The 23,305-nt window shown below is 50.3% G+C and overlaps 2 protein-coding genes across 11 annotated transcripts in view; both read left to right on the top strand.

The window, feature by feature from the left end:
* prkceb (protein kinase C, epsilon b) overlaps positions 1-4,005 on the top strand; it is a 101,306-nt gene extending 97,301 nt beyond the window's left edge. For 4 of the 5 annotated variants that reach the window (XM_029254411.1, XM_029254410.1, XM_029254408.1 and 1 more), the window contains one exon: positions 1,637-1,923. In XM_029254411.1, the coding sequence (XP_029110244.1) occupies positions 1,637-1,783 (147 nt within the window). In that variant the 3' untranslated portion in view covers positions 1,784-1,923. Of the gene's footprint in view, positions 1-1,636 lie in introns of all 5 variants that reach the window. The other variant, XM_029254407.1, reaches the window with a different exon arrangement.
* A 4,853-nt stretch (positions 4,006-8,858) lies between these two features.
* The window catches only part of epas1b (endothelial PAS domain protein 1b), a 42,080-nt gene continuing 27,633 nt past the window's right edge, over positions 8,859-23,305 (top strand). For 2 of the 6 annotated variants that reach the window (XM_018766236.2, XM_018766235.2), the window contains exon 1: positions 8,859-9,980. In XM_018766236.2, the coding sequence (XP_018621752.2) occupies positions 9,955-9,980 (26 nt within the window). In that variant the 5' untranslated portion in view covers positions 8,859-9,954. Of the gene's footprint in view, positions 9,981-11,049; positions 11,250-21,702; positions 22,923-23,305 lie in introns of those variants that run through there. The other 4 variants (XM_018766232.2, XM_018766230.2, XM_018766234.2 and 1 more) reach the window with 2 other exon arrangements.

The raw sequence follows: 23,305 nt of genomic DNA, 5'->3' as shown, positions 1-23,305 counted from the left end.
GCATTACATTCACGTTTATTCATTTAGCAGATGCTTTTCTCCAAAGCGACGTACATCTCATAGAAAATACAATTTCTACATTACATTAGGAGAAGGAGACATAGTTGCAGACGTGTGATTCTTAAGTAAACCTAGTTTGTTTCTTTCCACTTTATGCACCGATGTTCATCGCACGAGTAGCCGCACAAAACTTTATCCGAATATCGACGATTCCTGATCACCTCCCTAGTAATTTTTTTTCCTTGAGATACATATAAACATTTGCGTTACATTACAGGATTTGCTACGTATAGGATTGATCCTGGCATGATCTTAAAGTTATAGTGCATGATCATTTATACCTTGCACGAAGAGATGATGGGCGAAATGAGTCTGGAGCCTGGGTACTTACTCTAAGTTTCTCCAGTAAAAATTGCCCAGCTGTAAAAGTGGGTAAAATATTACATAGATTTATTTAGCAGACACTTTTCTCCAAAGTCACTTCCAATGAACTCTATATAGTGTTATCAGCCCACACACCTTATTCACCACGGTGACTTACACTGCTAGATACACTACTTCCACTGGGTCACTCATCCATATATCAGTGGAACACACACACTCACTGTGGGGGAACATGAACAGCATGTCTTTGGAGTGTGGGAAGAAACCAGAGCACCCAGAGGAAACCCACACAGACACAACATGCAAACTCCACACCGACTGAGCGGGGATTGAACCCACATCCTCTCGCACCACCCAGGCCCTGTGAGACAGCAGTGCTACTCGCTGTGCCGTCACCCTGCCGTTACATGTGTTAGTGTAGTGTTGCTGCTCCTGTTTTGTGACCCAAAGAAAGAGTAGTGGAGGCACAGAACTTGTTCATACGCTGTATAATGTCTCAGCAGGGAGTTGTTCATGCACGTTGTTCACGACAGTCAAACCGTTTCATAAAGATCCTCGCAGTAGTTTTTACCCTTTCCCTGAACCACACGGGCCTTTGTGACATGTTACGGCTCCCAGGCAGTTCCTCAAAGTTCCTGCAGCCCCAACGCTGAAAGCGAAACTGTCGCCACTCAACTTCCACCTTTTCGACACAATGCGTTGTGGTGAACGCGCTGGTGGCAGTTGGCGTCGCGCAGCCAAACATCAGCGGTTGCTATGTAACCGGGAAAGCCAGGAGGTCACGGAGGGTTCAGAAAGAGATTGTGCAGCCAAGAAGACTCTGAGACGGCACGCTTCCCCTTGCAGCGACCCGGGGGTGACCTGCATAGGTGCAGCTAGACCTTGCCACGAGGCTTGCGGACAGGCTTGCTGTTAGGAGGGATAGCATCTCTCACGGTGCCTCTGCTACAAAAAAAACCCAGCAGGCTTCATGCCGCGTTTCTTCACCGCGCATCATTGCGGAGACCGGTCAGTCTTTGTTCTAACGCTGCGTAAATCCGACGATGCACATGCAAATATATTGGGGCTTTGTGCAAAATTTAGTAACGCAGCCATCGTCCATAATGATCACCTAATGAATTTACGACAGACCACAATGGCTGACCAGTTTTTCCACGCCTGGTGAGTGCAGCAACGAGCCCAGGAACGTGTGAAAATGTTCGCTCGGCACTCGCAGCTCGTAACCGCGACCTCTTGTTCCTTCCCCTTATAGAAAACCAAAAGGGATGTCAACAATTTTGACCAGGACTTCACACGCGAGGACCCTGTGCTCACCCCTGTGGAGGAGGCCATCATCAAGCAGATCAACCAGGAGGAGTTCAAGGGCTTCTCCTACTTCGGGGAGGACACGCTGTCCTAAGAGCCCTGTCCATTTACGTTCCCGTGCGACCCCTCTGCCGTTCTTCACGCACTTCGACTCAGACGCACACACGCAGCCCGACCCGTGGGCCAATACCAGGATTAAAATCCCCTTAGCTAATCTCCCTTTTCCTAAAACACTCCATTCCTTTCCCTTTCGTATCTGGCCCTTATTTTCCTTTCCTTACTGCATGTCCGTTTCAGTCTTTGGTTTTTTTTTTTTTTTTTTTTTTTTTTGTAACGTGCTGTTGTACAGATGCAGAACAGACTATCGCGCAGAAGCAGCCCTAGGGGGAGTCCTTCCTCGTAACCGGGCAGTCGGTCCGCCTTGTCCGTGGTCCAAAGACGATCGCTAGCCAAACCAACCTTCCCGCAGGCTTCCGCGTCGGAGGCTCGCTGCTAGCAACGGCCCTGCAACGGTCAGACCTCCCGTACGAGAATTGCAGCGCTCGCGGACCCGAGCGTCACTTTGCTTGCGGCGAGCATCGTTTTTGGTGACGTGCGCTAATTCGCTGTACGGTATATCGGTGACGCGGAGGCCGTGGAAACCAGTTACAAAAGAGCTTGGTGCGAGATCGCTCTGTCTTACGTCGTAGGACACGGCATCGGCAAGAGGTATGACCGAATACGGGAAGCTGGATCGAAAACACTAGTGAAGCGAGGCTGAGGTTCCCTTGGGTGGCCGATGGCTTCTGTCGGCTGTGGCTTCTCGGGAACTTCTCGCAAAAAATTACAGAAGAATGGCATGTCGTAGAACGGTCCTTATTTGCTTCCGGGAACTAATGTAACCTTGACAAATCGACTAAACTGATGACTGTTCTTCAAGCAACTGTAGACTGCAGTGGAACGGAGGATGAACGGGAACGGAGACAATGCAAACGATTTTTCGTTGTCTCAGTTTCCCATGACCTCAGTTTCTTCGTAACGGAGACAAAGTCGTGATTTCGGCACAGGAAACCCCTAGGGTCTCTTCTTTGTGGTTGTAGTGCAGCCCTCAGTAGCGAAACAGGTCGGTGCTACTGGCCTCCTTTACCCTACTCGGATTTTGTCTTTCTGGATCTTTCTGTGCAATGTCCAACTTGCGTGCCCTGCGTGAACCGAATTGATAGTACCGCCGATGGTACCGAGGAATGAAACCCTACCGGATTTCAACGTCCAAACAAACAAATGGAAGAATTTGACGTTGTTATAGAAAACCTTTTCCGAAGATCAAAATTTTACAGCTCTTACGGTAATAGTTAATGTACAATACATCGAAATGCCTTTTGGTGTGTTGGGTAAATTTTGCGGAAAACGCGAGGAAGCTAAAAGCAGAACGGTTACCTACAGTAGATATGCTCACAGTGTTATTGTACTTTATTTCTAAATATTCCTTATACGGCTTCTTTTCAGAGTTCGGGTGCGAGAGTGTTTGCGTGTTCCCGTGTGCTTGTACGACCGTCGACATGAATTTATTTTATTGTGTCTTTTCGTTGTTGGGTTTTAAATGATTTTACTGGATCGTCTTGTTGCTTAGCTTTTGAAATCCCGACCAAGATTTCCTGTTATGCAACAAGACTCACTATAGTGGGTGGCAAAACCAGCACCTAAAACCAGTGTCTTGCCCTCTGTACAGAAGATACTTTGTATATAATCTTTGCTGCGAAGCTTGTGAAGCTATTTGAACATAGAGGTGTCAACCACTGCATGGTAAGACATAAGATAGTGTTGTGTATTACTAGTCAATGAGAAAAAAAGTTCAATGTGCAATACTCTGTGTCTTATGTGTTTGTTTGGTTTACTTTTTTGGTTTCGTCTCGTTTCCCCCACTCATAGTTTTTATGGTTTGGTCGTTTTTGTTTTTTTTTTTCTTTCTTTTTTCTTTTTAAAGCATGGTCTTTTGCCTGATCCCTGCTGAAGCTTCACGTATCCCCCACCCTTGTGGTTAGTATGCACTCATTCCTGCCCGTGACCTCCCTGACTCCACAGAGACATTGTCCCCCCAACCAGGTGGGAGGGATGCATGTCCGAAGGCAGGGTTCCTCTCGTCCCGTGATCTGACCGTCGGGACCTTGGAACGCTGGCGAGGCCGAAGGTTGTCGGGAGAGGACTTTCCCAAAACTGAGCACCAAATCTGAACTTTTTTCGAAAACCAAAAGCCAGTCAGGATCCCTGCAAATATTCTTTATCTCGTGTGTCTGAAGTTTCTGCAAAAAAAAAAAAAGAAAAAAAAAAAAAAAGGCACAGCAAAATGATTGTAACCTGGTTATTTGTATGATTTTTGTTTTGCGTTGGCGTATCTCGAATGAGACTGAAACAGTACCCGGAGTCAGTGCCGCCTGTCTCTATGGTCCCGGCGCATCGGTGGAAACGCGCCTGTGCTCACCCTTTCGGGGGCTTTGGCCTCGTGGACCGGCTCTGGCGAAGAAACTGGGTTCGAACGAAGGCGCCGGATCTGGGTACGCGCTGCCTACGAGTCTCTGAGAGTTTGAAGCCACCTGAAGATGGCGACATGGGCACAGGGTCTCAGGCTAACAGGCTGGGGGGGGTAGGGGGCACGCGGGGGGCTGGTGGAGGATGGGGGCTCCGGCAGGGGCTTGGAGATGCCGTCGGGCCGTGAATTACGGTCCAAAAACGTTCGCCTGCTACGTTCTCGCGCACAGACGCTGCGATACACACGTTGCAGGAGATACATCGGAAAAACCGGTAGCATGTAGTCGTGAATTTTACAGTTGTAGCAATAGTAGGTGTAGTTATGGTAGATCACCGTAGTGTTACTTGATTTATTCATTTTCATCGTCTGGGGTTTAGCTAGAGTGTTAAATGCGGATTCTTGTAAACCTTCTCTTTTCTGTAACGGAAAGTATCGCGGGGAGCAACTGCAGTCTCTTTCTGTGTTCCGAGTCTTACGACGGCATACGTTCTAGACCCACCCGACGTGAAGAGCGAAATGCCTCCGACGTACGTCAGAATTACATCGGCCACAATCGGCATCACGCTGCGCGCGCTTTCCCCTTCCCGGGGCCGTCTCTAGGTCCTCGTCGGTGGGTCGGTCGGGCCATTTCTGCTCTGCGGCTCTCCTGCCCGAAGTGCGGCACTTCGTGGCGGGGCTTCGGCGCGCCGCGTGAAATAAGGGCCTCCTCCTCCTCCTCGCTCTCCATCCTCCCCCAGCAACCGCCGTGCTCACGTCACTTTGTACCTCTGTCTCTCTGCTTTTGGTTTTATTTCAGTTTTTTAAAAGTTTATAAAAGGAAAAAAAAAAAAAATCATTATAGGAAACACATTTTGGTCTGTTTTAAAGTCAACTGAGTAAATATATAACGGCTGAAGAATTACCTCTTAAATTAAGTGCAAAAACGTGTCTAGCTGAATATTATATGTATGTGCATATGGTAGTGTAATACATATACCGAAAGGACGTATTATAATACCGTATGTGTTATGTATACATTTAGCAAATAAATTTTTAGTTTCTGTATTGTGAAGCTTTGTATGTACAGTATGGTTCGTTATGGATATATTTTTAATTTTTTGCCATCCATTAGTGTTATGTCATTGTAAGCATTTTACTGTGTGCCAAATGTACTGTATTCAAAAGGATGTGAATGTGTATTGTTTGTTTTGGAACCTATTAAATACTATGATGTCAAAATTAATGAAGGTGCCTTTTTACGTGAGGAACATCACAAACTGCAGCCCCTCTCACAAAGAGGGAAGGGAGACAAGCTGCCCTCGTGTGTATGTCTGAAGGAGGGGACAGCTGGTAGCATAGCGGTTAGCGCTGCCAGACCCAAAGGTTGCGGGTTTGAATCTCACCTCCGGCTCTAGTACCCTTGAGCAAGGTACTTACCCTAAAAATTGCTCCTGTGAAATTACCCAGCTGTGTAACTGCTAAATATTTGTAAAGTAGCTTAACGTTGTAAGTCGCTTTGGAGAAAAGCATCAGCTAAATGAATAAATGTAAGGAGTGGACGTATATATGTTTGCACGTGAAGTATTTGTGAACGAGAGAGCGTGCGTGTGTTTGCGTATAATAAAACTACATTGCATGATGGGAGCACGTGTATGGATTCTTGGTGCGATATGTGCGTGGCGGGGGCTGTGCTGGTTTATATCCGTAATCTCTGCCTCTCTCTTGTGAGGGTGTTTGATCGGGGCTTATCGTCGACCGAAAGGACAAAAGCCCAAGGGCCTGGCCCTTCCTTGATTTTTGGGGAAAGTAAGCAAATGTTAATGGAAAGGGACTCAATGTCTTGTACCCCTACCTTTTGCCCTGCATACAGAGAGCAGAGAACCATTGTTAAGGCGGGGGGAGGGTTGCAGGCTCTACTACGGTTGGTTTGTACAGAACATTCGATGTCATCGCAGAGAGCGCTGTGGCCTTGCCTGTGCCGTAAACATTGTGTGCGAGAAGAAGGCTTTTGGCATTTGGAGAAACTGCTTGGCTTAAAGACACCTTCTTCGAGTTTCCTCAATGACGTCCATGCGCACGAATCCAATCCCAGAAACACGTGGCAATTCGTAATACCGAAAACACCCAAACAGGCTTTTTTAACTTTCGGGTACTCGCACCCACGTGACGGATCTCTTTACAATGACACGTGAGAAGAGCGATTTGCATCCAACAGCTGGTAGCGTAGTGGTTACGGGTGTTGCCTTAGACCCGAAGGTCGCAGTTTCAAGTCTCACCTCCAGCTGTAGTACCCTTGAGCAAGGTATTTACCGTGAACGGCTCTGGTAAAGTTACCCAGCTCTTATAAATGGGTAAATAGTTGCAAGTATGTAATGTAATTCATCAGTCAAATTACACATAGGTAAGAGGGGTACCTCTAGAAGTTCGTAACGAAATTTTAGCGGTCCTCAAGAAAATGCCCTAGTTTTAACGGTTCTGTTGATTTTGATATGAATCCAATATGCTTCCATTGGGCTATTACAAATGAATTAAATGAATTTTTATAGAGAACAAAACCGCTGCACAGCGGGGTCTCCCAGCAGATCTGAGAGTCATGACAGAATCCATAGACCTCCATCAAGCGCCCATTAGAAGAAGGCCCCCGGATGCTCCCCCCCCCCCTCCTCCCACGCAATGATGAATCAATTTGCCGATGCAATCTGAGAGAAACACAATGGACCTGGATGAGAACATGTTGACCTACTTTTTCTTGGGACCAGCTCGTCTCAAAGTTCTCCCTAAACAGGATGGCCCAGGTCCCTTTAATGCGGTGGGGGGTGGGGTTGAGGGACGGGGGAAGGACTGCAGGCTAACTCTGCTACGACATACCCATATTCTCCCCTTGGCATTGTTATTTTCTCTTTTACCAGATTAGAGGACTCCCTAGATGTGGGCAACGAGGGATTTTTGTTACAGCTTCAGTTACCAGTGTGGTTCGCTGTGGTTAGAGGCACTCACATGCCCAGCGCCTTGAGTCCCCCGACAACGATGTCTATTATGTTATGACAAAATTTGATGGTGTGTGGGAATAATATTTATCTGAAAGCGTTCTTCAAGAATATTGCACGGACTAGTGAAGTAATGAGGAATCTGGTTTGGAGAACTCAACTAAGCGGTAGATATATGATCAGTATGAGCATTTTTCCATAATACTTGGTGTTGGTCACAACGGCATTTGCCGCTAAGCTGTGACCTTCTTTCAAGGCTGTGATTTTACGTCATTACCTGTTGAGCAGCGTGGGGCGTAACCCATCAGCATTTCGATTGCCGGTCCTCACAGAACGATCCCGTGTACTTGAGCACCTGTTTATGTTTTCGAACGGTAGGAAATTTGTCAGAACAACCTGGAATGTGCCTAATGAAAGCACAGGAGGAGAAGAGCATTAACGGAACAGCTGGCCTAAGAACATAATGTATTAATGTCCCTTCGTGAAAAAACTTTAGAGGTCCACATCCACTTGACGTTACATCGGTGCACATGAAAGTGAGGTCTTCCAGGAATATGTGATTGCATGTGCTGCTGTTATTGTTGTATCTGCAGATGAAAGCAGAGCGAAGCCGTGGAGAGCTTCTGCTGCGGTCAATTAGCCATTAGAGAGGAGCAGACCGGAGAGATGGAGCAGAGCGCGCGCACACACACACACACACACACACATCACACAGTCAAATACACAGATAGACAGTAGATGTATAGAAAAGTTTTAATTTTATACTGCAATAATAAACAACCGGAAATGCTCCTTTGATCTTGTCTGTCTTTTGACTTAACGCAATCTTTTAACTTTTAACTGAGGATGCTTCTTGGTAAGCAGAGTAAATTCTGAGAAACAAGGCCTTTCAAGACAAACAACTGCGAGACCATATTACGTTCACTTCCTCAAAGACACACAGATACAGTAATATATTTCAGTGAATATGTCTATCTTATGTGTTATGAAATAGATATGGTTTTGTTCTTGTAGTTGTAGTGTAGAGGTTAAAGCAGTCTCTTCAAGTTTCAGTTTGAATGCCACTCCTGCAGTGGGGTCTGCGATAAGTCATACCTTAAGAATACCCTGTTGCATAAATGGGTAAAAAATGGTAGATTGTAAGGTCGGGAATATCGGAAGGGTGTATCCAACTAAATATCTACATTAATTGACAAGCTTGGGCGCTACAATCACAGAAAAGGGAATGGGGCCACACACGGAAGCGTAAGAGAAGCATTTAATTTTTATGAAATGTAATACACAGCACTGAGGCGTTTAAGCCTTCGCCTTCATCGGCGTGCAAGTAGCAGTGATTTTTTTCTAAATTGTACATTTAATCATCTAACATTGTAAATTACCTTGGTCAAAGGAAGAATAATAATTAAAAAAATAACAACAACAGTAATGATAATAAGCAGAATTATTTTATTTGTCATAATTATTGATATTTGTTATACACATACAATAAGTGTCATCTAAAGTGTACGTATAATTTGGAAAAATATTGTGTTATATTTATTATATTAACTCCAGAAGCATATATAGGCTTGGTGCAACAGACAGAATTAAGAGAATGAACAGAATTGAGCATTAAATAGCCTGTTTGTGAATTGTGGTCTGAACAGATTTTTTTAAAATAAAAGAGTTGCTTGAAATCGATTTAAAAAAAAAACAGAGTCTTGAGTTGATGTAAATTCGGGTTTAAATTCGTGCTTTGTGAAAAGACATGATTTCCATATATTATTTGCGTATGAATAATTGAATAAGGGAATTGTTTGCGCTTAAAGCACTGGACACGAGTGAAGTGCAGAAACATAGTGCAAGGAGGTAAAAGTTGATACTTCGAGGGGACAGTGAGTGAGTGAGTGAGTGAGTGAGTGAAAAGTTGCCGCTTGCAGAACGCGGCTGAGAACGCGCGCGCGCCGTGCCCCAAACACCATATTTTAACTCGTGCGCGACACAAGCGAAGCAACTGCCGACGAGGCGCACAAAGTGACAGGCAGGTCGGCGCGCTCCCGTCCGTACGGACACGATCACCTGCGCCCGCCCCCGTTGACAGCGCGTGAGGTGACGCCTGGGAGGGCCGCGAGCCCCGGGTGCGTGCAGGGGGGCGGGCCTCGACCGCCGCGGCCGCCAATCGGAGAGCCCGAGCGCCTTCGAGCCGCCGTCAGCGGGGCCAGCTGAGCTCGGGAAGGGTGGACGGGGGGACGCGGGCTGGAAGTTTCCCAGAGCGGCGGCGCAGCGCGGCGAACTTTGTTACGGACAGGACTGAGTGGAAGCGCGAGTGCGGGCGAGTGTGCGAAACGGTGCAAAACTCCGCTCCGCGCCACAGGAGCCCGGCTGTACGATCCTCGGCAGTGTTCTGAGACTGTACAGCCCACCCGTCCCGTCCGTGCCGCTAAGTTCTTCCTTCGCTGAGCCGCGGGACGACGCCGGACTTACTAGTTTTACCACCGTGACCGCGGAGTCGGTCGCGCTGCCTGCAGCCTTGGGCATTTTTTCCCCACTTTCGCCGTCGTGACTCCAGGTGTTTTTTTTTTTTTTTTTCTTTTTTTCCCTTTTCTTTCTTCTTTCCTGCCGAGCCGAGACACCTGCCAGCCCGCGCGCGAAACCAACGACGTCGACGTCCCACTCACTGCCCGCGGTAGCTGGACTTTGGTTGGCGGAGGACATCCGAGGAGTTGCGAGAGAAGGACACGGGACGGGACGGGACAGCACAGCGCGTGCGACAGACACAGACAAACAGAGTGACAGACGCAGAGACTCAGAGCCATGACCGCCGACAAGGAGAAGAAGAGGTAGGTCGCTGGTCGCTGCTGGTCGCTGCTGGTCGGACGGACGGACGGAGATTCATTTGACCGCCCGCCGCTGCTGCCCCGCTCACGCTGGCAGCCGAAAACCAGGGCAGGGTGGGCGAATCGATGACACGCGAGTAGAAGTGCGTGGCGCCGCGGCGGCGAGTTCGTCCTTCCTTCCTTCCTCGCTTGCTGCTCCGCAGAGCGCGCGCGCGGTTCCCGCCCGGGTCCGTGGGAAAGTGAGGCGCGCGACCTGTTGCGCTTCGCCGCGGGGCTGCGCTCAGAATCATGATGAAAAGGACGCGCCGAAGGAAGCCTGAATAATAATAATAATAATAATAATAATAATAATAATAATAACGCAGCTGGGGAATCTCCATCACTACTATAGAGTCCAGAAAACGCATTGATTGAAAACCGCTGAGAATTTCTCATACATGATGATGCCCCCCCCCCGTATTATATAGAATTAATAACTAACTTGTAACACTGTGTGTGAACTCGTTCGCAGCCGTGGATCCCGCACGGATTGTTTTGCCACCTTTGGTTTGCGAGGCAAATAGTGAAAACAATCAGTGCATCTGGCTTGTCAAATTTTAAAAAAAAAAAAAGTTTCAAAGCAAATTGTTTTTATTTTGTTAAAATTGTTGCTTCCCCAGTACAAAAACTTCTAATTGCGTCATTACAGCCATATTACTCGCTCCTCCTGATTGTTACAATAAGTGGTTAATCAGTTGCATTTCTGCTTAGTTCTTTAAACAAATAGTGCAGCTTAATTCTGCTGTTAATTTTTCTTACTTCTGCAGTCATGTGCAGGTCTTGCACATGTATTGTGCTACATCAAGAGCAGTTTATAATGGGTGACAATAGGGTAGGCCATCGCCGGTGAGGATGGCAGCGAGGACCGTGTATTTATTTCAACGAGACGTCAATCTTCGGTTGGGCGGTCAATCCTGACGAAATGTGCAATGAAAGCGTGATACAGCATGCGAAGTGTTCGCCCTCCTCGTACACCTGCAGGTTTTAGAAGATCTGAACCATATCCTGGGGTGGGAGGGTTGGGAGGGGGGGGGGTTCACCCATGATCGTGGGTGACATCGTGCCAAGGCTACTGGCCATCACTTCGACGTAAATACGAGACGGAGGATACATGAGTCCCTCGGGCCGCCACAGGTGGCTGGTTACCCCCCTCGCCGGGAAACGACGTTACGCTTCAGAGTTGCAGCAATATGCTCTCGCCAACTGCCCCGATTGTTTACAGACCGTCGCAAGGTGAGCGATGTCGTCGCGGCCGTCACCCAGACACAGTTTCGGGTTTTGCAATGAGGCTCAAATTAAAATTCTTCAAAAAATGTCACGTGTCCTCTCCTCTCTCACGGTGAAGAGATATAAATCTCCGGCATGCGTTCTGATGTCAGACAAGTCCTTCTGGTCTTCGTGGTTAAAACTCCATGAGGTTTCCTGGGTTTGTTTGTTTGCTTTAGATATTTGACAGCTATTGTGCGTTTTTTCGGTTCATTAAATTACCGCGCGCAGCCACGGCTTTGTGCAGGATGTCGGCCGCAAGTGCCGGAAAGCTTAGGGACCTTGTGTAGTTTAGTGTTATTTCTTGACAATGGAAAGTGAAAGAAAACACTTTTCTACGTGTAGCTGCCCGATTCCACTTCAGCGGATGAGCGCCGCAGATTTATTGTTCGCGCCCAGACAGATTTTCGACTAATTATCCTTAATGGGACAGAAGACTTTACAAGATCGAACAAACAAAACTGATAAATAAATTGTAACAATGATAATATCGATGAGGCTCTCGTGTTGACTTTCGGTTTGAGGAAATGCGGTTCTGCTGCGGATGGGCTGAACGCGTGAGGTTTGCTCGGGCTCAGGGCCTCCGGCTCTTGCCGTGGATCAGCCATCTTAGAAGGTGGTTCTGGTCGCTGGTGTGGAGGAGTCCTCGGTGTGGGACCTGTGTGATAATGCGAGCTACCGCTAGGGGGGTATGAAGGCAGTTTTGGTTGGGGGCCCTTCAGAGTGTCTATTGGTGGGGTCAGTTATGTGTTCCAGCTTGGGTCGGCTGGTATAGTTCTGCAGTCAATCCTGAAAACTGGACCAGCCGAAACGCAATATGCTGTGCTGTTTTTTGCAACTCATTGACTTTTTTTGCACATGAGATAGCAGATACCATCTGGGTTAGTGGTGCTGCCTTTGGCCCCAAAGGTCACAGGTTCAAATCTCACCTCTGGCTTTAGTACCCTTGAGCAAGGTACTCTAAATTGATGAGCTGTACACATGGGTAAATAACTGTAGCTATCTTAGCATTGTAAGTCACTTAAGATAAATGTAAAACGAGGGATTTAAGATGTGTGTCTTCTTATTTGCACAGCTGTGTGTTCAGATGAGTAGAAGAAAGAGAAATAATTCTTAAATTCAATTGTTTTTTCTTTCATCTGCACCCCTCCATTTATGTGTAGGGGCAGCAGTGTAGTGTAGGGTTGCGAAGGATTGTGTAGTGTAGTGTAGGGTTGTGTAGTGTATGGTTGTGTACGGTAGTGTAGGGTTGTGTAGTGTAGGGTTGTGTAGTGTAGGGTTGTGCAAGGTTGTGTAGTGTAGGGTTGTGTAGGGTTGTGCAAGGTTGTGTAGTGTAGGGTTGTGCAAGGTTGTGCAGGGTTGTGTAGTGTAGGGTTGTGCAAGGTTGTGTAGTGTAGGGTTGTGCAGGGTTGTGTAGGGTTGTGTAGTGTAGGGTTGTGCAAGGTTGTGTAGTGTAGGGTTGTGTATGGTTGTGTAGGGTTGTGTAGTGTAGGGTTGTGTACGGTTGTGCAGGGTTGTGTAGTGTAGGGTTGTGTACGGTTGTGCAGGGTTGTGTACGGTTGTGTAGTGTAGGGTTGTGTAGGGTTCAGTTGTGCAGTGGTTAAAGCTGTCATTTTGCAATCAAAAGACGGAGGGGTTCGAGTTCCGCTCCGGCTGTGTTACGCTTGACAGAGGTGCAGTATTTACCCTGAACTGCTCAACTAAAATTAGTCAGCTGTGTAAATTTGTAAATAATTGCCTGTAGCTAAATGTACACACCTATCACAGCAAGTCGCTCTGCACAACGCCATTGGGGAAATTAATTAATAATACCGGCCAACCGATTTCAAGAGCCGCTTGTCTCGAGCGGGGTCGTAGCAAGCCGGGGCCTATCCTGGGGACAGCAGGCGTAAGGCTGAAGGGCACACCCTGGACGGGATGTCAGTCCATCACAGCACCGCAACTACGCACCCAGTCGGGCAAAGGTACCGGAGCGATCGCAGGGCAAGCACCTTGCTCGGGGGGAGTACGGCCCGAGGCGGGGATCGAACCGGCAACCTTTGGACCCCGAAGCAGCCGCTCCGACCCCGACACCACCAGCCACTCGTAATAATTATCACTAAAATTATTATGTTTCTAAGAATAATAATATCGCCCCTAAATCTGTGTATTATTATTATTATTATTTGCACATCAGCATGTTAGCGTTTGTCTGCACGCGTGGTTCTGCTTAACGCTGCAGCTCCGCTGGCTCTTTAGAGATGTTCGGACTTACGTCGGATCTGTCGCCGCAAGGGCGCACGTGCAGCGTAGGGGTTTCGCCCGTAAGATGGGCTTACCGATGTGATGGCGCCAAACGTCGCTTTTCGGCGAGAAAGGCCACGTGCGCGACGTCTGACCCGCTTCTTCGGAGCGCTCGGCCGTACGCGAGCAAACGGAAACAAGCGGCCGCCGCGCCGGATGGGATGCCTGACACCGCCCGCTGCCGCTGTCGCGCAAGCGGCGCAGGCGTGCGGCGGTACGAGCGTTTACCTGTCGGATCTTCTCTCCCGCACGGAGCGCGCTGACATCATTGTTTACATTTTTGGCTGCTGGCTCCTGCAATAAAAGCGTCAAATCCGTGTTCCTCATTATCGCCTCCCTCTGAAAATCCCCCGGCGGACGGCATACTGCGCGGAAGTGAAATTAGGGTGGCGTGGCGCGGAAGAGGCTTACGCGGCACGGAAGGTTTCTCGCGGCTCCCGAGGCCGAAGCTGAAGGTGCGAGATGCCGGTTCGCGGGTCGCTCTAACGCCGAGCAGAAATAAACAGGGCAGTGACCGGAAGTCCAAAGGTGGAGGTTTATGACGTGCCGCGCTCGGCGTCGGCGGTCCCTCGATATGACGTCGGGCTGAACTCATCTTACCGTCACATTTTCCCCCCCCCCCCCTGCAATTTATATATTTGCTCAAGCTTCTGCGTCACCGGTATGTGACATCATCCCTTACTTTCCAATCCTGTTCTGCGTGATATACAAGAGCAAGCCGTTCGCGAGGGATACAAAAAAAAAAAGAACAAAAAAAAAAAAAGTGAGCAGTGTCCCTCAGCTTTGTCCACTCAGCAGTTCTGCCCGTGTTTGCAGAGCACCGGCTGGCATGCTGCCCGTTGCTCTCCTCGCCAGTTACGCTGCGCACCGACTGACCCGCGGAGCACTCGCTCGACCTGCGCGGGGCCAATGGGAGGACAGAAGGAGCTGCCAGAAAAGGCAAAATGCTCCGCGACCCTTGCGTCGCGCTCCTATCGCATGGCTTCTGTTAACTGTTCCCGTGGCAACAACTCGCCCCTCAATAGAACGAAGTAAAGAGGATTTGGTTGTTGTGATGAGGTAATGGCAACCTCGATATCCAGAGCGTACCTGGCAGTCAGGAGGGAGCCAGTGGTCACATGTAGGGCCCTTCTTAGAAATAAGATATCATCAATTAATATATTTCAATCATATTCATATATATAAATGTATGTACATATATATGCACAACATATATGTGTGTGTGTGTGTGTGTGCATAGCAGTGCAATGATCCAGAGCAGACGGATCAACACTTTTTTTTGGCACTCGCCATATCAGAAAAGAGCTGAAAAATATATTATCGGGGCCAACTTAGCCTGGCGTCTGCAGTTGTGCGAAACTCAAAGGGCGAACGAATCGCAGCCTGCCGCGAATTTGCCGGCCCGTTTATTTATTCGTTTGTTCGATGACTGGGTTATTTGGCGCGCGGGAGCGTGGAGCGAGCGGGCGGGAAGGGCGAAGAAAGCGAGTTACGGTAGGCGTGAGGCCGCGGGCCGTCGCGTGCGCGCGCGTCTTAGGAGCGCTCGGCGCGGGAAGGCAAAGTTCACGCTTTATATGCCTTGAGATAACAAACTGCCATGCTCGATCAAGTCACGTTAATCTCTAGGAGACTGCCTCCCCGAGTCGCCCTCCTTGCGCTCCCTATCTCTCGTCGCTCGCGGCGGCTGCCGAGCGCTCTTCGACAGCGGGACCGTTTACTGCGAGGGTTTCCTTCTTGCCGGGATGCGTTACGGGAGTTTGTATGACAACGAGAGAGAGAGAGAGAGAGAGAGAGAGAGAGAAAACGGGTTCGTTCGGCCCAGCCGTTCGACTTCTCCGATCTGAAGAATCCAGTTTATTGTGACAAGTCCCCGGGAGAGGTCATGAATGTGGGCTTCTGTGGCCCCCGGCGCATAGAGAGAGGGCACGTTTCTGGGTCTGGGAATGCGATCTCCCCCGTCCCTCATCTCACTTGCGCTCGCTCCCGTTTCCTAGCTCTCTGAGCGCGGGGTGTTTGACTTGGCCCGAGCCGAGGGCCAAATCCCTCAGAGGCCAAACCAGAACCGACTCCCTCTAGCCTCCCTCTCCGCCTCCCACTTGTCCTCCCCGCGCTCTCTGGCTCCCTCCAGAATGCTGTCTCCCAGCGTTTCCTGCTTCCCGCTTCCTCCGGAGCGATGTTGTGCAACAGGGGACGACGGCGGTCCGGCCGAGCACAATACCCGGGATGCCCGGGGGTTTCGGGGTGGCCAGAGGGGCATCTGGTCCATCCTCTCTCCCTGCGAGGGGCGCCGTCTCGCCGTACCCGCGCTCCGTCCGTTGCCCGTCGACGCCGAGACCTTGTCCCGATAGACCCCGACCTTGAAAACGCAGGGCGAATACAAGCAAAACTGGACTGTTGGTGCTACCAGTCGGCGCAAAGTTAAACCCACATTCTTGAAAAGATTTAAATTCTTTCCTCTTCAGAAGAGGATTTTAAAAAGCCTGACTGTATACTCTAATATTTTCTTGGCCGTTCCGCATTATTCGTTGTCTTTTGACGCTCGTTCTTTCTACGTTTTGTGCAAAATGTCTTTTGTTTGCATTTTTTTCCCCATTTAGCTGGTACTTTTCAATAAAGCAACTTATATTGTTAATCTACCTACTATAATTTAGGGTACTATAGCAAGAAGTGGGATTTGAACCAGCAACCTTTTGGGTCTAAAGGTCATAGGGCTAAGCCCTATACCACCAGCTGTCTTGCCAATCCTGAGGGTCTAGTGGCAAAAGTGTGATTTGTTGACGCAGAGGTGCTGTGCGTTGTGCACGGCAGATAGGTGTTTGCACTTATAATAAAAACTTGTCGAGCGGTTAGTCTGTATGGTGGGCACATGTGGAAACAGCTGGTATTATTCTCTATTAATATTCTTCCATTGGAAGCTGCCTTTCGTTATCCCCCCCCCCCCCCACGCCCAGCTTATTTAAAGGTGCTGTTTGTATTGGGCCGTGTGCCGTCGCGGCCCGGTCGGCGAAAAGCACGAACCCCCGTCCCCCGAGTTCTCCGTCAGAATACGAGCGCTCTCGGAAAAGCCGGCCGCAGCCGTTCGCCATGACTCGCGTAGCGGTTGCTCTTACAGCCATCACAAGGTGTAGCGCTTTTCATCGCGCAGACTCCGCCTTGTTTTGTTTTTTTTTTTTTCCCAGTGTTGAGTTTGCGGCGAGCGCGTCTCCTACGTTCGAGCGTCACGGGACTTCCGAGTGCGATGCCGAGCTAGGATCGCCGGGTGAGTGAGGCGGGAGCGGGAAGAAAGGAGAAGCTTAGAGGGGAGAGGAGGAGTGAGGCCGTCGCCCGGCAGCAGAGGGGAAGGAGGGTGGACGGTGGAGAATCCGACTCGACGCGGAGAACGTCCTTCCCCCGACGCGTGTCCGTACGCTGTCGTCGCGGAGAGCGCCTGGGCTCTTTGTGTGACACTTGGCCGCCTCTGTTCAAATGCAGGGGATATTGGCATGGCAGCAGGGTTTACGTGGCGAAAGGCATGTCGTCGCCGCCTCCGTGACATTCGACAGCGCCCTTTGCATCAGATAAAGCCCCGCGGCGCGTTGGGCCTCCCGCGCGGACGCTCGAGGACGGCTCCGAAGGCTGCCTTTCGGCCCCTCGTTCCCCGCCTCGGCCCTCGGTCCCGACGAGATCGACCCTGCGCTCGAAGGCGAAAATCTCGCGGGGTCACGTTTCGCCGCTCGTGCCGCGCCGGGTGCGGCCGGTGCCGCGCGGCCTAAACGGATGTCGGGGAAGAGTACGGTCGATATTTGGGGGCGCGCGCGCGAAATCGCCGGCTACGTTCTCGGGCGTCCGGCGATGGAGAGTCGCGCTGTTTGTTCGGTTGCGACGGAACATGCTGTTCCAGCGCGTCGGAGATTAGCGGGTTATTGTTTGCTGTCCGCGCTCAGCGAGACTCCAAACGACAGGAAGACAGGCTATAAAGGAGGAAGGGAGGGAATGGGGCGCCGGCGGCCCGATTAGAAGAACTCGACGCCGATCCCCGGACCATTAATGGCTCGCGATATCGGGGCCAAAGCAAAAAGGGCACTCGTGTATGGCGTTAAAATACCGTTTATGACACCGTCCAGTTCGTAAAATTCAAAAGTCGGTCAAATGTTGCCCACGCCAGGGAACCACGGCCAAACAACCTCGGTCACCGCGACGTACCGATTTTAAATTCTCATCCACCGATCGACCGTGGTCCCCGGAGGGTTATTTTCTCCAGTTTACCGTCAGTCTCAGTTTTTTGTTTTCCTCTCCACTGCTACCAGCCGGCAGCCGCATCAAACGAATATCACATCGGTTAATAAAAATTGCAATAAAAGTTTTTAAAGAAAAATGGTGAGTTAACAATGGGACGCAATTTATCGTTACGTAGCGCTCTATCCTGAAGGCGGACCCGGAGTGCTTTCCCATATTTCAGATAAAACTAATAACAAATCAAGAAAAATGACTCGGGGGGGGGGGGGGCAAGGATGTCAAAAAATATATGCAATACCGTCAACGCTGATGCGATATCCGTTTGTCGCGGCTGCCGGCCGCTAACATAGGATAGAGCGCTACGTAACGGTAAATTGCGTTCCATTGTTAATTTGCCATTTTTATTTAAAAAATTTTATTGCATTTTTATTAATTGATGCAAGAAATAGATTTCAAACGTATATTTGTTTTCACCGCTGTCTTTTCCGTAATTTTCTTTGGCAACAAATTACGTTGAATATCGGGATATAATTTAGACGGTCTTGAGCTGTCTTTCGTCGTTAATGCGCGAGAGCATTTAGATACCGCTGCGTTATGGAGCGATAAAAGCTCAACTTTATTTATGGGCAGCCTTTCGCGAGGAGGGACTTGGCATTAAGGCAACCGGTCCGCGTCGCTCACCCGCCGCTCCTGTCACGGCGATGATGTCTTAACGTGAAACCTATTCGGTCAACGCCAAGCTCCCGTGGGGCCGCATCAGTCATTTTCACGCAGGTTAAGGGAAAGCAAGGAAAACCCCTCTTGGGTGTAAAGGAAGAGAAGAGTCGGCGCTGTTGCCGTAGTCTTAAGGCGGTTCGCCCGATGGTCTTGACCTGCTGGCCGGGTTCGGAGTACGCCGGCGGAGGTTACGTGACCGTGAAGGCTTTGGAAGTGCGGGGCTGGACCCGTGTGTTCCGTAGGCGTACTCTGGCTCGGATCTTAGAGGGCGGCGTTCCGTGGACGTGAAGACGGGGGGTCCGCGGCGAATTCGCGCGACGGCCACGTCCCGCGCGTTCCGCTCCTTCTCCGAGCCCTCGGAAGAGAAAGGTCGTTATAACGAGCGACCGTCCGTACGCTCGGCGCAGGTGTTTTGCTCCCTCCGTTTCGTAGCCGATTTAATTTGGCTCGCAAACACGAACGGCCGCGGGCGGACCGGGGCGGAGGGGAGGTCGGGGGTGAGACGCGGAGGAGGCGGGTTACCGCGCTTTCTCGAGCGCCGCGGACGCCTCGCGAAACCGGCGGGCCGTCGCGACCGGAGACCCGTCCGAGTCGCGCCCGCCCGCATTAGGCCCCGTCGTTCCGAGCCACGTCCCGGAGAGCCGGGGCCCCTTCCGGCCCATCGCGCGAGCCCGTTCCTCGCTTTGCCCGAAGCGCCGTCCGATTGACGCTTTTAATCAAAAGCCGCTAGAGATGAGCTCCACGATGTACCGGAGCGGGGGTTCGGAGAATGTTGCGCGTCGGCACGGGAGGGGCTCGCCGCGCCGGTGCCGCTGAGGACCCGTCGTTGTACGGCTGTATTTTTAGCCTAAGGAAACAATAGTTTGGCTGGTGAAAATATTTTTGTTTATCGATGAATCTGCTCCACCGGCATTTTATTCCTTTTCCTTATTTGGCGGAAACAAAACATCTCGGACTCGCGTTCTGACCGCCAGCTTCTGCGAGGGGACGGAAGGGGAGGTGGGAAGGTGCGTGGAGGGTCATCGGCATCTCTATGTCTGCGCTGGTCAATTTTTTATTGTGAGGATCCTCCTATTCTTCTCGCTGACGTCAGAAAAGATTTATGTCGTATAAGATTCGCGTTGTCGTTCCTGAATACCTTTGTGCTTTATCTGCGCAACCCCAAGGCACCTATTATGTCAAAAGCAGTTTTGGTGACTAACGGCTTCTTGCACGTTTGCTCTGAAAGGGAAGGGTTACTATGCGCTCAAGTGAATGTGAGGAATTTGCTCGTCGCAATTCAATCTGTAAATCTTTTTCGATTCAATTTCCAGGTGTTATTGTGTGTAAACGGGGGAAAAACCTAGAAGGAGAGGACATCTCAGCCCGACGAGTGTAAGCGGAGCCCCGAAACCCGGTCGCGAAGAAGCGACAAGACTCCGCGTTCAGGTTTTATGGGGCCTGCTGGATACATGGTGGGGTTTGCGTTCTCTGCAGAGCGGCCCGACTGAAAACACACACACACACACAGTGTGTAAGACCGCTTGCCCCAAGCAGAGTCACGGCAAACCGGAGCGTAACCCGGCAACGTAGGGTACGCACCTGGGGCGGGACACCAGTCTGCCGGAAGGCGCTCCAAGGGGGACTCGAACCCACAACCCACCGGGCCCTAGTCAAATCCGCTGCCCCGCCACACCTCCTACTGACCTGCAACCAACAAAAGAAATAATTTTTAACAGAAGTCAGGATTAGGCGCGTTATCCATGGCTAAAAACGTAGTGTTTGAACAAGAATAGGAACCTGCATTATTTGCCCGAATGCGGTTTGTTCTGCAAATAAGAGATCATTCGTGGTGTGCGAAGCCTAACCCGGAGAAGACGGTAACCGAACAGACACTTTTTGGTTTAACTCTCGCGTCACAGTCCTAGGGAGCGTGAGAAAACACGTGTTGGCATCTTATCGCGCATTATTTCCCCGGATCATTTGATGGAGCGCCTCTCCGTAGCACGAAAAACAACGGAACGCGCGTGAAGAGCACACACCTGTCACTTGTCCTGCGATTCGGAATTTTTCCCCCCCCCCCATCTTCGGCGGATTAAAGCTGCGGAACGTCGAGCGAGATGTGGATGCCGGGCTCTCGGAGCGCTTTCTCCAACGAGAGGCCGTCGAGCGAGACGGAGGGATGAAGACGAAGAGCGTCATTTAATCGTGGATTGGCGGTGTAAACGATGTAAAAGTGAGTCATCCCCTCGTTTCTCAACGCTGCTTATGAGGCGTAGAGCCACGGCGCGGCCGCGTGAAGAGCAAGCGCCTCCTCCGTCCCGTTTCAAGAGGGTGCGCGGCAAGCCCCACGAGCCCGCTGGATAAAACTTATAAGATATGCACGTGATTCGATTTGCGTCGTCTCGCCGCGGTGCCTTTCGGGTCGGCCGAGCTCCGGGGCGCATGCGGAGACGCTAGTTCCGCGCTGGCCGGCGCGCTCCGCGTGCAGCTCTTGCGGGAGCTCGTCCGAGCCTGCGACGCTGCTCCGGCGCCGCCGTGCCCTTCGGCTGATGAGCTGAGCTCCCGGTCCAGCGCTGCCGTCTTGCCCCACGGTTGCGCTCATATTTTCTGTATTTTACGCTAAAAGGTGCACCTGCTCTCATTACGACTTCAAATTATGCCTCGTGTGCCGCTTCAAACGTCTCCCTTATAAGTTTATGCACTTTAAACCGTCAGTTAGACAGGTGTTAGTGTAATGGTTAGTGCTGCTACCTTTAGACCTAAAGGTCATGGGTTCGGTCCCCACCTCTGGCTATTGTACTCTTGAGCAAGGTCCTTGCTCCGGTAAAGTTATCCGGCTGGGTAAATATCTTAACAGTACAAGTTTCTTTGGAGCAAAGTATCAGCTGAATGAATAAATGTAGATAAGACCCAGGCGATCGGTGCGCTTGTTTTGTCTGCGGCCTGGTTGCCAACGAATAAAAGAGATCAGCACCCATACTATTACGCCGTTCGCTCGAAGCATTTTTAAACCGCAGGCTGCGTCAGAGTGGCAGGCAGCCAGAGAGACCACGTTCCTTCACTCAGGTAAAAAGGTATGTATGTTTATCTGATGCTTTTCTCCAAAGCAACTTATTGTTATTTATACAGGTGGGTAATTTTTATTGGAGTAATTGAGGGTTAGTACCTTGCTCCAGGGTACTACAGCCAGAAGTGAGACTCAAACCCACAACCTTTGGGTCCAAGGGCAATTGTTCTAACCACTATGCTGTCCTGCAACACCTAACCTTCTTAGCTGTCTGCTACATTTACCTTTTTCAATCAGCTGCCGATACCTGGGAAAAACTGCTTCCCCCCCCCACTCGCACAGTTTCCGCAGGTAACTTTCGCAAGTGTCCGTACATTAAAACCCCAGAGGCTTTCATCTGTGTTAACGTGCATCGGAAGTGTGAAGTTTATGCAGGGGCGAGGCTGGAACCAGAAATCCCATGAATCCGAAGACGAATCGCCCGGTGTCGTCTGAAGAAGAAGTCGTTCGTATGATCCGGACGAACTAAATTGGACTTTTGGTGATGGTCAGAATGGAAAGACTTCGTCATGGAGAGATTGGCTTTCTCCGCCCACCGCCTCAGGTGTTTGCGCCAGGCACGATCTGTCCTCAGCCCCCCAAAACACCACGCTTTCTCAGTGGCCGTGACCAGAACGTGAGGTTCGGCTCCCGCCGCGGTCCTGCACGAACTCAGCCCGGCAGCAAACACGCATCCGGTACCATCTCCCCCCCCCCCGCCAGTTCTGAAAGGACCACTGCATGAGAAATGCTCGAACTGTTCGAGAAAACATCCGGTTCGGGAAGAAGTTTGGTTCACGCTATTGGACGAAGGAGATCGACTACAGAATCGTGCTGAGGTGGAAGCTGATCTCCGTAATATTCGCTTAACTTGGGAAAGAAGACAAGCCAACTCACGCCACAAATGGCAGTGTCATCTGACTTTCTTATGTACTTCTGGTCTTGTGTTCAACGTCCTGTCAAGGCAGGTTTTGACAGGGTAGCGAAGGGTGACAGTGCTGTGGGGTAAGCCGGCACCGCCGGCAGAAACCGTCAAGCCTCGACAGCTGTCACGGTGCTCGATGCATCAAGGCTTGTCTGTAACAGCGGACACTGAAACGGGTGTGGAACAGCTCCGAAGAAATAGGGAGTGGCTGCTCAGTTGTTATGGACTTGGGACCTGTTTAAGCCCAATGGTCTCCTCTGGACCACGGCCAAAGAGACAGTTAGGTGGCAAGACAAAGGACACGGGCGGAAGGAGACGAAGCCAAGGACGTGGCTAGCGGTGTACAGACCTCCTCCACCTCCCCAGGGCTGGGGTCGGGTGGGCACGTGATGGGCGGAGCCAACAGAGGTGTTCCACAATGTTCTGGAGGACACCGTGACCTCTACTGGTCCAAGAGGCCAACACAGGACAGGTAGGCGTGCTGAAGTACAGTTCCAGGTACATGTCGGTGGGACATCACAACAAGTGTCAATTCAGGTGCGATCACAAGGATTACCTACTCTCGTTGTTCCCAGGATGAAAAGTTGTACAAACGCTCACCCCCCGTGACTTCCGCCGCTTTCCGAGATCCGATCCGCGCAACCACCTTGCCGTTTTGCAGCAAAGTCTCGTTAGGTTACGTGACGTCCGGAGGCTAATCTAATTTATCAAACTCAAATAGTTCACATTTCATTGTGGCATGTTGACATGTTCTATTATTCTCCAAAATCGCTCGCATTTTCTTTAGAGATTCATCTAAGCCACTGAACTGTGGTAGAACTTTTTTTTGAACTTTGCGTTTTTTTCTTTAAACAG

Source organism: Scleropages formosus, chromosome 8, assembly GCF_900964775.1.
Source record: "Scleropages formosus chromosome 8, fSclFor1.1, whole genome shotgun sequence".
NCBI lineage: Eukaryota > Metazoa > Chordata > Actinopteri > Osteoglossiformes > Osteoglossidae > Scleropages > Scleropages formosus.
The sequence above is the reverse complement of the archived record's forward strand: the minus strand, read 5'-3'. Positions and strand labels throughout refer to the sequence as shown.